The following is a 15,525-nucleotide window of genomic DNA, read 5'->3' as shown; positions in this document are numbered from 1 at the left end:
TAGGCTCTTGCTCATATGTTGTTTCATGAAATTCTTCTGTGTCTTCCAATTCCTTTCGATACAGTGACTCAGTATATTCCTTCAATCTTCTTTTAATACTTCCTGGATCATTTAACATTCTGCCGAAAGCATCATTGATTATAGCAACTCGAGGTTTGAATTTTGTCAAGTTGGATGAAGTCGGTTATCTTGCCTGTTCTTAATCACTACTGTGTCATTCACCTTGATGAGCGGATCTGGGTAACGAACTGTTCGAGCATCATGAGTCACCAAGTGTGGGATTCCCTTGGTACCCACAAATATCTTCCTCACTTTGCACAGCTTGTACTTCGCCTCCTCTTCTGTAACACGGTGAATAGCAAAATGACCCTTGGTGTCATGGATGAGGCAGAAATGCCCACTTATCTTCAAAATGCTGATAACATCCATGAATCCAGCAGGATATGTGATATCTGTACGGATCTCGGCGTCCACTCTGATGAAGCGCTGCATGCATATTTTCTTCACCTCAACTCCAGTCAGTGGCTATTTGAGCCTATCCCGGAGGAATATTATAAGAGGAAGACATTCTCTGAGCTGTTGGGGACCCGCTGATGGGCGAAGTTCAAAAACTCCCAATAGCTTGTCAAGCATACAATGCTTAGGCCCTGTAACTCTCTTTAAATGTTTATTGGGACCTCGGGCCATGGCGAAAGCTGGGAAGAAACAAGAACTCTGTAAGGTATTATTTAAACATTAAGCCAAAACTCTGAATATCTTCTTTGAACCAAAATAGATATTTTAATTAATGAACCTTGTGTTTTTAATATTCAATAATACATATTTTTAATATTCTATTTTAAAATATTTTTAATATTCAATAATAGATAATTTTTAAAAAATTATGTGAAATAAAATCAACAATGGCAATTCAAATGGCAGGATAAAAAGCTTAAAGGGAAGTCACATGAAGGTAAAAATGGTGAAATAATGCAGAAAATAATGATAATTAAGTACAAATTGAAGAATATAAGCAATATCACTGAATTGTGCCAATAGAAGCTGTTGAAAAGATTTAATTTTGATTGCATGTACTTTTCACAAACTAATTATCAAAAATAAGTATTGATTATTGTATAAGAATATATAATATAAAACTTTATTTTTGTTTAATTCTTGCTTTAGCATTTAATATCATAAGTGAATTACTGAACCAAAGCATATAAATTAAATTGACATATACACTCATATTATTTTTTGTAATGAACTTAAGAGTTGCACTTCCATTAGTAGAGTATACCTCATTCTACAATACTATGTGTTCAGCTGTATAGCATGAACAAAACATGCTCTGCCGTTTAGAAAGACTGGGGGGGAAAGGTTATGTAATTTAATTTTTCATTATTAGTCTTAGATAAAAATTAGCATTGTTGTATGCTTATTTATAATTGTATTTAATTTTCTTATTAATTTCATCATATTTTCTGTTAATCTGTCATGCTTTTAACATCAGTAAATACTAACCCATTTAATTGTTATTTAAATTTTTAATGCTTTCTATTACGTGATTTTAAGGATCCGTGGTGGCAAGGAGGTTATGGTGCTTGGCTTTAAACTGAGAAAGTTGGTGGTTTGAGGTCCCAGATAACACATGGGAGAAAGATGTGACCATCTGCTTCCGTGAATAGTACAGCCTTGGAAACCCAATGGGACATGTTCTACTCCCTCCTATTGGGTCCCCATGAGTGGGAATCAATTCAACAGCAACAGGTTTGGTTTGAGCCTTACGGCATATCTGTGGTGGTACAAATATTTGGCTGATAACAGAAGATTAGAAATTTGAGTCTCCCCAAACACACTTTAGAAGAAAGGCCTGTGGATCCACTTCTGACAGAGCAATCAGTGAAAGCCTACAAAGCTTATTTCTACTCTGGCATGTGTGAGATCACCATAAGCAGGATATAACTAGATGGCACCAGTATACATAATATTTTGATAAATATTTTTAAGGTTTCTTTCATGTTTCATAAATTTTCTAAAAATATAATGAAACATTTTGTTTTTCTTGTTCATTTTCACTTGTCTTTACCTCTATGGTGTGTTTTTTTTTCTTCCCTTGTGATTAATAGCCTCTGAAAACCCACTGGAGGATCAGCTATAGGCTAGTTCTGACTTGCTGTTACACGATAACAACATAACAAATTTATACATATTCCAGTAAGATATTTAAAAGCTTATATTTCTTTCTATCTTAAATACTATGCTACTAATTTACTTTTATCTGCTTAATCCATTTGGAATTTAACAAAGATTTTTATTTACAGAGCTCACCAGTGAGACTCCAGGTCTCAGAACATCATTTCACATCATCCTAAAGGGACCTGCCATGCCTCCTTGGGCTTCAGCATAGAGATCTGCAAGAGGTTATAAGACATCTGCCCCTGTGACCAGAAGAGAAAAAAGGTAACAGTTAGTAAGGAGGGCACCAGACAACAGCAACCACAGGTGAGGTTTCTCTGAAGACAAAAAGGGGTGAGGGGAAGAGAGAGATGACAGTGTTGCTGGAAGGTGAAAAGAGTAGAATCATTTCTGAAATAATTGTTCTGTGAAAACCTTATGAACAATGACTTTTTTTATTATGGCAAAAGAGAAAGATGATGGTGAAAGACTACAAGTAATTGGGACAAATGAGACAGGTGAAAATAGTGTTAAAGAAGTCAAATGATAGTTTAGAAAGAGATGTTGGATATAAACAACTAATGTATATTCAATATTAGCCATGACTTCTATTTAGGACACTAGAATCTTTTAAAAACAGTATTAGCAGTGTTATTTGATTGAAAAACAGATTTCTGATTGCTAATAATTGAATTAGAATAAGTAGACGAACACAAAGTTTCCTTAATCAATCTACGTTGAGTTCTGATGGGGGAGAAAACTTTATCTTAACTGGTTGTTTAAATACAATTTAACAGTGTTCTTAAATCCATCCTTAATTATCTTCCAAAGGTCTGTATCTTTATTTGGATAGTATTTAATCAAATAAGTTAAAGATACAGTAACAGATTTAGAAGAGTTCTTTCTAACATCTTCGGCTCTCTTTCTAGATCCTGAATCTGGAATCTCATTTGTCTACCATGTTCCAAATTACTAATACCACCCAAGACCCTATCTTCTTTATTCTCACTGGCTTCCCCGGATTTGAGGCCTCTCACGTCTGGATCTCCATTCCCTTCTGCTGTTTCTATACCATCTCTATCATGGGCAACATTACCATCCTGGGTGTCATTCATGCAGAGCCATCCCTCCACCAACCCATGTACCTATTTCTCTCCATGTTAGCTTTGACTGACCTGGGTCTTACCCTCACCACCCTGCCCACAGTCATGCAGCTCCTCTGGTTCAATGTCCAGGAAATAAGCTTTGAAGCCTGTTTTGCACAGATATTTTTCATTCATACATTTTCTTTCATGGAATCATCTGTCCTGCTGGCCATGTCCTATGACCGCTATATGGCCATCTGTCGCCCTCTCCATTATGCATCTGTCCTCACCAATGAAACAATTGGCAAAATTGGGCTAGCTATCCTCTGCCGATGTATTCTGGCTGTTCTTCCCTCCCTTTTCCTACTCAAACGCCTACCCTTCTGCCGTTCCCACCTTCTCTCTCATTCCTATTGTCTCCACCAGGATATGATTCGCCTGGTTTGTGCTGACATCCGACTCAATAGCTGGTATGGTTTTGCTCTGGTGTTGCTCATTATTGTGTTGGACCCAGTGCTCATTGTGCTATCTTATGCAATGATTCTAAAAAGTGTACTGAGTGTTACCTCTATGGTTGAGAGACTCCGTGCCTTCAATAATTGTCTGTCTCACATCCTTGCTGTTCTGGTCCTCTATATCCCCATGGTTGGCGTATCAATGACTCACCGCTTTGCTAAGCATACGTCTCCATTGGTTCATGTTATCATGGCCAATATCTATCTTTTAGCACCTCCTGTGATGAACCCTATCATTTACAGCGTTAAAACCAAGCAAATTCGCCAGGGAATTATCCGTTTCCTTTCCCACAGAAACAGACATTAAATGTGAGAGAATGAATTTTAACACTACTAAAAAACAAATATTATGAGCTTAATTAAAGAGTAAAGTTGAATGATTATATGAAAATTAACATTTTTTAAAATATTAAGAAAATTATCAGAAAAATGTAAAAATTGCATAATAAGCAGAATATTTTTCAATTAATTTTCCAACAGTTTCAAGTTTTGAAATTTCACTCTATTATTTCAAGGAAAATTCCCTAAATGATTCTTAACCTATGGTCAGTCAGGCATTCATATGAACTCATTTATTTATGAAAATGATTGTGACTTATGTAACAAATGGAACAAGAGTAAAATATAGTGATACTTCAAATTATTATATTTTCAATAAGAAAATAAGACAACTATGTCCACAGTCAACACTCTTGGCACCAGTAGCCAGGAAATTAAAAGGCACGTTGCCATGGGAAAGTCTGCTGTTAGGGACCTCTCCAAAGGACTGAAGAGCAATGGTGTCTCTCTGGAGACTAAGGTGCATCTGATACAGGCCATGGTCTTTGCAATCACTTGTTATGCATCAGAGAGTTGGACAATGACCAAGGAGGATAGAAGGAGAATGGATGCCTTTGAGCTGTAGTGCTGGAGAAGAGTATTGAGGGTACCATGGACTGCTAGGAAAACAAATAGATTCATCCTGGAAAGGGTTAAACTGGGTGGCTCCTTGGAGTCAAGGACTCTGAGGCTCCATCTAAGCTACTTCGGACATGTTGTAAGGAGAGATCGGTCCTTGGAGAAGGACATCATGCTTGGGAGGGTGGAGGGACAGCGCAGGAGGGTAAGGCCCTCTATGAGGTGGATTGATTCAGTGACTGGGGTAATCGGAATGGGAGTATCAGAAACAGTGCAATTGGCACAGGACAGAACAGAGTTTAGGGCTGTTGTACACAGGGTCGCTATGAGTCACAAGCGACTCGATAGCACACAACAACAACATGTCCATAAAAGAAAATGCTATCCTAACATTATCTTCTAGACTGAGATAATATCAGAGAAAAACAAAGGTGCAATTGTTTTTAAGTTATACATTTTTTCAATAAACTGTCACCATTACTAGGAAGATGATGTGTGTTTGAAGACTGACCATAACTTTTTTTCATTTATTTATAAGATATTGAAAATCTTTAATAATATTTATAAGAGCATTTATTAACATAGCTTATTTTAAATATATAACATAAGATCTACTTTTATTTCTTCTACTGCAGATTTTTCGGTCTTAGTCTTTAGAAACAACTTAGAATGAGATCTTTTTAATTTGAGAGATTTTAAATTTTAGTTTTAATCTTATTTTGGTGCAGGTAGATTTTGTGGACTTCTTTATTTAAAAATATTTTAACAACAACTGCATAAACCCATTATTATAAAGATGGGATTTAGACTGAGGTGAAGAGCATGGAAAAGAATGAATAGATAATAAATTGCTTTATATTGCACTGGAATTAGTGAAAAGAAGGATATTCTGAAAGCAATGGACAATTAGAAACCATATGTATGACAATTAGTGGTGGTCTTATAAGGGGAATTGGGAGGGAGGGGAAGGGAGGAAAGTAAGTATGAATCAATTGAATAATAAAAAGAGGAAAAATAAAAATATTTGACACTCATACATTAGGAAAAAAAATTTTAAAACACCTGTTCCAGAAAGAACCACAGAGGGAGGACCTTAGAGCCGAAGAAATATCCCTTAAATTTTATTATTTACTATTTTCAGATACACTTTACCTAGTTAGGGCTTAATATAAGCAATAATTTCCACCTCCCCCTCCCCGACTCCTTGCCGTGTGCACACACATACACACACACAGATTTTCCTAATGATCTTTTTTTCATTTATATCTTACATAGATATGGAAATTCTACATATTAAAAAGAAAATTGGGCCGCATGAGGTTTCTTTTTATTCAAGTCAGCTCATAAAGTTCTGATCAAACCAAAGGAGATTTATAAGTTTTCTTTTTTCCTTCCCATTCTGCTACTGATTCTGGATTTAAATATCCACTTCTAATTCATTCATGCGACTACTGAAAAGGTTAGAGCAATCATCTTATAGAAATAATTATCCTTTTGTTCTTAAAACCATGCATAATCTGGTTTGTTTTTTAAACTTTTACATATATTTCCTCCCATTTATAACAGATCCCTTTGCTTCAAAAGGCAATAAATTCCGATGATCTATGACCCCTCCATCCCCTCTTCAAATGTCTAGCTACCTCTGATGGCATAGTCGCTAGTGTATTGTGCTGCTAACCAAAAGGCTTAGAGTCTCAGGCAGTTTAAATCCACTGGCAGCTTTGTGGAAGAAACATAGGCAGTTCCTCCCCCTACCCCTATAGTAATTACAGATTTAAAAATTGCTACAGATGGATCTGAGAAAAAACATCCATAGAACATACCATACATGGTGGTGGTGGTGGTGGTGGTTGACTACTATCAACTTGGAACCAACCAAAGATAGCCCTCCAGTGGGTTTTAGAGGTAGTTAATTGCACAGGAGAAGACTGAACATCCTTCTCCTTCAGAGTAGCTAGTGGATTTGAACCGTGTGCCTTTAGGATTGCAGTGCAGTTTCTTGCCACTAGGCCACCAGAGCTCTCTATGGTAAAAATCACACAATGGAATACTATGCAGCACTAAGGAACAACAATTGCATAAAATACTATATAACATGGGAAAGTCTATAGAACATTATGCAGAAAAATATTGCATAAGACCATTACTATAAAGAATAGAAGGATAATTAGTAGTTGTTAGTGGTGGTGTATATCATACCATTGATTGGGAGCCAACCCATAGATGACCTTCCAGTAGGTTTTCAGAAGCAGTTAATTGCATGGGAAGAGATTGCTCATTCTTCTCCTGAGGAACAGCTGGTGAACTCAAATCACGTGCCTTCAGCATTGCAGCATAGCTTCTAGCCACTAGCCCACAAGAGTAACATGTGTATAAATGCTCAAAAGGGGAAGGGAAAAGGGGGAAATCACTAGGATAATAGAGTTTAGTGGCTGAGTGGGGGAGGGGGAGGGAATGGGAAACATTCATTGGGGACTTTTAAGGTGGTGGAATTATATGCATAGATCAATGGTAATATATGGGATAAAATGTATATGAGAGATTGTATGAAAGATGTTCAATATGAGAAATTTTATGAAACACAATGCAAATGAATGAAATGATATAAATTACTGTATTAAAGCCAATTTTTAAAAGGTGATGGGGAGTCACTATGAGTTAAACTGTCTCTAAGTAGTGAATTTTGAGTATGAGTATTCTTATAAATGGACTGTACTACCTTCACTGTGTGTAAGTAAAGAGGGAACACTTGGGTTTTGTTTTCTTTCTTTTGAAGATATGTGAAAAACTTGCACCATTACTCTACTTTAACCTAAGGGGAAAAAAATTTTTTGACAAAGATAAATACATAAGGAATTCTTGGAGAGGAAAAATATGCCTACACCTAAGAGGATACGTAATGCATAATTGCATATACATAAAACCAAAGAAAACAAGGAGATAGATGGAATTAAGAGCAGCAACAATGGGTCCAACCATATCAATGATCATGAAAATGGTACAAGAACAGGCAATGTTTCATTGTTATGCATAAAGTTACCATAAGTTGGAGCTGATTTGACAACAACAAATAACATACTAATGTGGTGGTGGTGGTGGTGGTGTTGCTAGGTACCCTCAACTCAAGTACTATTCATAGAGACCCTATGAACAACAGATTTGAACCCTGTGCTATCCTGTGCCATCCTCATCATTTCAGATACACTCGAGCCCATTGCTGTAGTCACTGTCAATCTATCTGTCTGAGGATCTTCCAACTCTTTTGGTGAAATGGTTCTGCTTTAAAACAGTGAGAAGTGAGTAGGTATCATCAAATCCACTATCATTCATAGCAGCGCTGTGAGCCACAGATCTGCCCTTGCCCTATTCTATGCAAGCAAGGAGGCAATACGATGCCATATATAAAACTCTGAAAGATAAAAATTGCCAATGAAGATTTTACATATCCACCAAATTGGACTCTAACATATGATGAAATTAGTATATTTTTAGCAAAAGATAATTTAAGAGGATATTTAAAAACTTAACCAAACTTGTAAGAGACATAAGAAACACTAGCGTGTTCTTCAGAAAGATAATCAACAATAGTAAACAAAAAACCTGAAATTAACATGTATCATCCAGAAACCTTCCCAAACATAAAAATATACAAGAGAATACAAGTTGAATAAACCTTTAAGACTAAAAAGGAAATCATAAATCAAAAATATCCTAATGGCTTCACCAGGGAATTTTACAAAATATACAGAGACACCAATTCTATCAAAGTATTTCAAAATATAGGAAAAAATATATGGAATATCCTCAAAGTAATTCTATGAATCAAGTGTAATCCTGATACCAATACCAGGCAAAGACAGCACTAAAAAAGAAAACTCTAGAACCATATCCCTCATAAAGGGGAGCTCCCCTGGACTTTTCATGGGATATTCAGCAAGTGTCTCCGACATCACGCTGAAAGTCGTCAACTCTTCTTCCTCTGTAATCCTTATTCATTGTCCGGATTTCAGATGCATAGAAAATTATTGAAAAGGCCATGGCCTGAATCAGGTACACCTTAGTCTTCAAACTGATATCATTACTCCTCAGTAATTTGGAGAGGTCCTTGACTTGCCCAATGCAATGTCTCCTGATATCTTGACTACTTGTACCAAGTGTTAAATGAGGATCCAAGAAAGATTAAATCATTGACAACTTCAATCTTTCTCCATCCATCTATTATGATGTTGCCTAAGTGCAGCCAGAGTGCTCCTTGGACGCAAAAATGACAAAACTTTTTCTCACATATTTTGGGCATGTTGTTAGGACAGGCTATTTCTTGAAGAAGGACATCATGCTTGAAAATTCAAAGTCAGCAAAAGAGAAGAAGACTGTTGAAAAGATAGACTGACATAGTGACTATAGCAATAAGCTCAAATCAGAGATGATGAGGATATCACAGGATGAGGCAGGGTTCAGATCTGTTGCTCACAGAGTATCTATGAGCCGTACCCGACTCAACAGCACCTGACAACTACTGATGAACTAGTCTGTAGCGAGTTGCACTGCAACTTTTTCTATAGGAAAAAGATGGGAAATCTCTTCCCACGTGGTTTACAGCCACTGAAGATCTACATGAATGTCTATTATGACTTGTTTTGACTCAAAGTCAATGAGTGAGTTATCTCTCATAAACATGGATGTAAAAATTCTCCAAAACATCCTAGCAAATAGAATGCAACATCATTTAAAAACAATCATGCATAATAATCAAGAGGAATTAATATTGGTTATGCAATGATGATTTCATATTAAGTCCAGAACACAAAGTAAAGGAAAAGAATCTCATTAATATAACAACTGATACAAAAATGGCATTTGGCAAAATCCAATACCCTTTATTGATAAAAACACTAAAAAGATGAATAAAATAAAATTTTTAAACAAAGTTAAAAGCATAAGTACCGTTTCAATGTTGTTGTTACGTGCTGTTAATTTGTCTGAGATTCATAGTGACCCTATGTACTACAGCTCTGACACCTGCCCTGTCCTGAGCCAGTCTCACTGACCATGACACACCTACCCCAATTGCCCAAGTTATTGTATTAATCCTGTGCTCTCCCTCCACTCTTCTGAGCATGATGTCCTTCTCCAAGGACTAGTCCCTCCTGGCCACATGCCCAAAGTATGTGAAACAGAGCTTCAAAATCCTAATCTCCAAGGAGAAATTTGGTCTTACCCTCTCCAAGACAGACTTATTTGATTTCTTGCTGGTTCAATATTTCTATGGCATCACAACTCTGCTATCAATTCTTCTATCATCCTTAGTCATTGTCCAGCTTTCTGATACATAGCAAGTAATTGGGAAGATGATGGTCTGGATGAGGTGTACCTTAGTCTCTAGGCTGACATCGTTGCTTCTCAATACTCTGGAGAGGTCTCTGACAGACGATTTTTCCAGTGAAATTAGTCTTTTGATTTCCTGACTGCTGGTGCTAAGAGTGTTGATTGTGGAGAAGAGTAAGCTGAAATTATTAATAACTTCAATCTCTTCTCAATCTATTATGGAGATTTGAAGTAAAAATCCAGGACTCTAGCTTTAGAGGAAAGCTTTCTCCCTCTGTGTATGCAGAGGGAGAAATTTCCAGTATAGGAACCTGAGTCTGTATATAGGTTCATACTCTCTACAAATAGAAAACATTCTATTTCCTCTTTGAAAATTTCAATTCTGTTTCTTTTTTCATCTTGTCTTATTGCTCTGACCAGGACTTCCAATACAATACTGAATATAAGTGTACTGAAGAGTGCCCTTGTCTAGTTCCTGTTTGCAAGGAATACGCCTCCAAATTTCTGCCATAGAGAATAATGATGGCTAGAAATTGAGACTATAAAGTAAATGGCTATTAGTTCCTTTTTGAGCTAAAAGATTTATTTAAAGATTTATTTTTTAAAAAAACAGAATGCTAAACAAACTTACTGCCTTAAAGTAACTCATAGTAACCCTCCATCAGAATTTGAAGTATTTAAATTTTAATGAGAGGAATCTGCTTTTCTTTCTCCTGTGGAGCTGCTAGTGGATTCAAACTATTAGAGATATGCAGCCTTTTAGAGAATGTGCAATAATGAACAAATTTTTAAAACTTAATAAAAAGATATGCAGCCTTTTAAATATATCATAATGTACTTTATGTTTTGTTTATCTTGTCATTTACTTCCAAAAAGAATGAAAAAGACTGGTACCAGGCTATGAAAAAACTATTTCAGTTTCACCTTCCTACTTATTTATGTAAATTCCTCAGTACCTACGTTTACAGGAATTTTATGTAAATTCCTCAGTACCTACATTTACAGGAAGTTTTTATTGTTATGTAACAACAAACCTGAAACCACTCACAGCTAACCAGTTTCAGAAACTATAAATAACACAGAAGGATACTGCCTTCCTCTCATGGAGGAACTGATGAATTTAAATCATATGCCTGTGGGTTGGTAGTGCAACTTCTTACTACCCAGCCACCAGAGCTTCACACAAAAGAGAAGATAGGAATAAAAAGATATGATACCAAACACTGCCTCATTCTTTTAGTAAAACAAACAAACACCCTTCATTTTCAGATCAAAAAACTGCCTCTTCTATCTCATTAAAAGATATCTTCCCAGTAATGATTTTATATAGTATTTGTCCTTGTAGAAATAGATAACTAGCAAAATGTATATGAGGATCTAAGGGGGAGGGTGGGAGCAGAGGGGTGAGGATAGGATCATAGGATCACACAATTTTCTGGGTGCAGGGAGTAGGGTGGGTTAAGGAAATAGGAAAGATCCAGTGTGAAAAACAACGTATATGAACTTTGTTTATACTAAGTAATCAGAAACAAAAAGGTATCTTTCCAATGAAATTTTACTTTTTATGTACAATATATTATTCTGATTTTTATCAATTGCACTCTCTCCTGCATAGCTGTCAGGTCCAAATCCACTCATAGCTGACCTGACAGCTTTTTTTCCCAGAGATTGTAAATAACCCTAGAGGAATTTGCCCATTTTTCAACTATAGAGCAGCTGGTGGATTCCAAGCTCCTGTTTTTGGGTAGTTAGTGCAACTCCCTACCCAATAGGCCACCTAATCTTTCTGTTGTGTAATAAGTATAAAAATAATTCAAAGCAGCACACACTTTGGAAGCAATTCTTTATTTCTAATACATTTTTTAAATCAAATGTAAATATATTTTATTTTTAATCCATATTTTTGCAGTATTTATGATAGGAAATTAATCAAATAGTGTCTAACAGAAGAAAAAATGCATTATCTCAGAACTTTTGGAAAGAAGTACAATATCTAATTGAGTTAGAGAAGAAAATGGTCGTCAAAGTCAGGAATCTCATTCTGAATAAGAATAATCATCTCTTACAAACTATGAATTGGAACCCTGGGATTTTTTTTTTAGTGTGCTCATATTTTATGTCTGAATGAGGACCATTTAAGTCAGTTGTTTCTCTTCCTCAGAACCTTTCAGTACATAAATTTGGGAATCTCTAAGTTTAGAACAAGATATTGTTTTGTAAGTCTAGCAAATAATTTATTGCTAAATAAGGACATTTCTAAAAATAAGAAAGGGGCACTCTTCATAATGATGTTGAGGGAAATGAATGTAAACAATGATTATGTGGAGCCAGCAGCAGGTACGCTGACATTATGCATATGCCAGCATAATCTTTATTAGGGTATTATTCTTTTTTTTAAAAGAGGATTATTCTTAACCCCAATCTGCAGCATAAAAATAAAAATGTGTTTATTTAAATTCAAGTATAATTAAGTCTTAAGCCTTTACTACTAATTTTATTGGTCAGGATTTTTGCTAGAAGTTTTAGGGGAATAAGGAAAAGGAATATTCCTGATTTCTGCCCTCAAGGTTATCTTATCTGGCTAAGGAGGAAAAACACGCATAACGGTGCATACAAAGATCTACATATGATGATAAAACTTGACCTGAAAAGAGAACCCTTGTGATACATATTTAAGCCTCAGGCAACACTGAATTCTTCATCTCTCTCTCTCTTCTGAGAAAGTCTAGTGTAGAGTTATGCCCAAAGAGAAGCACCATCAGATTTTTGGATTAACTGAAAGTCTCTTTTCCTTGGGATGATTCAGGGTCATTCCCTCTTGTGAGAGAACAAGGCAACTATTCCCTTTCTGATTGGTTGGGTCTTAACACTGTAGATGATGGGGTTTAGTACAGGAGGCACAAAGAGGTAGACACTAGACATGAGTGTATGGGCCATGGGTGAGGCATGTTTGGCAACACGATGCATCACAGATACACCAATCATGGGCACGTAGTACACAAGTACTGCACATATATGTGACACACACGTGTTGAGGGCTTTTCGCCTTCCTTCCCCAGAGGCAATGCCCAATACTGTGTAAAGAATTAGCACATAGGAGACCACAATGAGCAGTGAGTCCAGTCCAAAAGTGGCCAGGACAATGGCTAACCCCAGGATGCTATTGAGTTTAGTATCAGTACAAGGCAGCTGAATCAGGTCTGAGTGCAGGCAGTAGGAGTGAGAGAGGACATTAGTGTGGCAATATGGCAAGTGCCTCAAAAGAACTGGAAGGGGGGCCATGAGTGCCACACTTTTCAGTGTAATGCCTAATCCCATAGAAATAATCCGAGGCAGGGTCAGTATAGCTGTATATCGCAAAGGGCTGTAGATGGCTACAAACCGGTCATAACTCATGGCCAGCAGGACCCCTGACTCCATGCAGGAGAAGGTATGAATGAAGAACATCTGGGCCAAGCAGCCATCAAAGTCAACCTGTCGGGCATCAAACCAAAGGATGCCCATGACGGTGGGCAGTGTAGATACTGAGACACCTACCTCAGTAATGGCCAACATGGAAAGGAACAGATACATGGGTTCATGTAGGGCATGGTTTGCCTGCACTGCTGCCATGATTAGGCTGTTGCCCACAATGGCTATGATGTACATGACAAAGAAGGGGATAGAGAGCCAGCCGTGTTGAGCTTCCAGTCCTGGTATACCAGTCAGAAAAAAAGGTAAGAGATGAAGACTTGCATTTCTTTTAGGTCCCATGTCACCCGTAACAGTGGCCAATCTTCACCTGCCATTTCAAAAGAAACAAACTGAAGTTAGCACTCTTTGCCTTCAGATTCCTGCCAAAGGCTGAAGGAGGGAGGTGAGATGAAGAGTTAGGAACTGAAGTCATTGTTCTCACTAGAAATAAAAGAAATTATGGTGCATTCACACAGTGAAATACTATACAGCACAGGAGCAAGAATTTTGTAAATTACTATCTAACTTGGAAGAGACAGAAGAACATTATGTCAAATGAACTAACTCAGTCCCATAAAGACAAATACTGTATAAGACCATTATTGCAGAAGGTGAATGAGGATCCAAGGAGGGGAGGAGAGATAGAGAGATAAAGACAGGTGAAGGTTAATCATTGGGTTGCACAATGTGATGGGTGGAGGGAGGGATGGGTAAAGAAAATGGGAAAGATCTGGTGTGAAAACAATGTATATGAACTTTGTAAGAAAACCAGTATAAAACAAAAATTGTATTAAAAAAAAATAAGAATTCGTAAGACCCACCATCTGTGGTTTTGGAGAAGAGCATTGAACATCCCATGGAAAGCTAAGAGAACAAACAGTTATGTCTTGGAAAGGATGCAGTCAGAGTGCTCTTTGAAGACAAGAGTGATAAGGTTTCATCTCACATACTCTGGGCATGTTGCTAGGAGATGCTGTTCCTTGGAGAGTTACATGATATTGGCAAGGGTGTAGGGTCTGTGAAGGAAAGGAAAACTCTCAACCAGGTGGATTGACACGGTGACTGCTGCAATGGGTTCTTGTGTGTCAGAAGTATAAGGATGGTGCAGAATAGAACAGAGTTCGGATCTTTTGTTCACAGGGTCACAATGACTTGTATTCAACTCAATGCCACCTAACAATGACAACAAGACCTACCATTGGCATTCTTTTCTTTCCACCTATTCCTGTGTTCCTGAATCCTACCATTTTACATGTAAAAGGGATATTTGAAACTTCCTAATCTTTATTAGAAACAGCATAAATTAAAAATTAAGAATGGGGAGAGGGTAGAAGGTGAAGGAAGTGGGAAAGATCTGGTGTGAAAAACAATATATTCAAACTTTGTAAATAAACCAGTATGAAATGAAAAGTAAAAAAAAATATTAAAAGCAGAAAGTTTGAAATAAATCAGACCTGAATCAAATAAACCATGCTTAAGTAGATAAGGGTTTGTTTACACTTGAGAAATATAAAGTTTATTTATAATCTGATACAATGTTTTTATTATTGTTATATTTTTTTGACCTGGAACTTGGAAGTAAGTATAATATGATTCACCTCTTTGGCTATCAGAAAAAAACTGAGATCATTAATATTTATGTACAGTGATTTAGAGTTCCACAAATGAAATCTAAAGACTTTAGTTTGAATATTAGTTGAATGTTTTCTTTATGTTTCCCCACTCACTCCTTATTGTTGTCTGTTGTTGTTAGGTTCCATCGAGTTGAGTATAACTTATAGTGACACTATGAACAACTAATCTGAAACCTGTCCTATGCTGTGACATTCTCTTCATGTCTTGTGGCTTCCTCCAATCTCTGGCACATTCAAACTCATTGTTAAAATAATTGTGTCAACCCACCTGAGGGTTGAGAGTCTTTCTTTCCTTTAATCTCCCTCCACTTTCCCAAGTATGATGTCCAAGGAATAACCTCTCCTACTATGTGAGACATTGTGTTCTGTTGTACACAATGTCAACACTTCTGAAATAGCAGGCCTCTGAAAACCCTATGTACAACAGAACACATTTAGATAACAGAAATGGCAAAGGAG

The 15,525-nt window shown here is 36.7% G+C and overlaps 2 protein-coding genes and 1 pseudogene across 2 annotated transcripts; 1 reads left to right on the top strand and 2 right to left on the bottom strand.

Annotated features, from left to right (window-relative positions):
• Nucleotides 1-687, bottom strand: part of LOC102875366 — a 2,682-nt pseudogene extending 1,995 nt beyond the window's left edge.
• Nucleotides 688-3,116: 2,429 nt separating this feature from the next.
• On the top strand, nt 3,117-4,064 carry LOC102874952 (olfactory receptor 51Q1-like). The gene has a single exon (XM_006885661.1). The coding sequence runs from the start codon at nt 3,117-3,119 to the stop codon at nt 4,062-4,064; it is 948 nt and encodes a 315-aa protein (XP_006885723.1).
• Nucleotides 4,065-12,787: 8,723 nt separating this feature from the next.
• LOC102874553 (olfactory receptor 51I2-like) lies at nt 12,788-13,732 on the bottom strand. The gene has a single exon (XM_006885660.1). It carries the CDS (start codon nt 13,730-13,732, stop codon nt 12,788-12,790), a length of 945 nt encoding a protein of 314 aa, XP_006885722.1.
• Between the last annotated feature and the right edge of the window lie 1,793 nt (nt 13,733-15,525).

This window comes from Elephantulus edwardii, unplaced genomic scaffold (assembly GCF_000299155.1).
Source record: "Elephantulus edwardii isolate Elephantulus edwardi_28Jun2011 unplaced genomic scaffold, EleEdw1.0 scaffold00044, whole genome shotgun sequence".
NCBI classification, from domain to species: domain Eukaryota; kingdom Metazoa; phylum Chordata; class Mammalia; order Macroscelidea; family Macroscelididae; genus Elephantulus; species Elephantulus edwardii.
Note: the sequence above shows the minus strand (reverse complement) of the source record. Positions and strands in the feature narration are given on the sequence as shown.

Bases quoted from the DNA above. Each gene is read 5' to 3' on its own strand.
- LOC102874553 (XM_006885660.1), bottom strand. From the start codon at position 13,732: ATGGGACCTAAAAGAAATGCAAGTCTTCATCTCTTACCTTTTTTTCTG.
- LOC102874952 (XM_006885661.1), top strand. From the start codon at position 3,117: ATGTTCCAAATTACTAATACCACCCAAGACCCTATCTTCTTTATTCTC.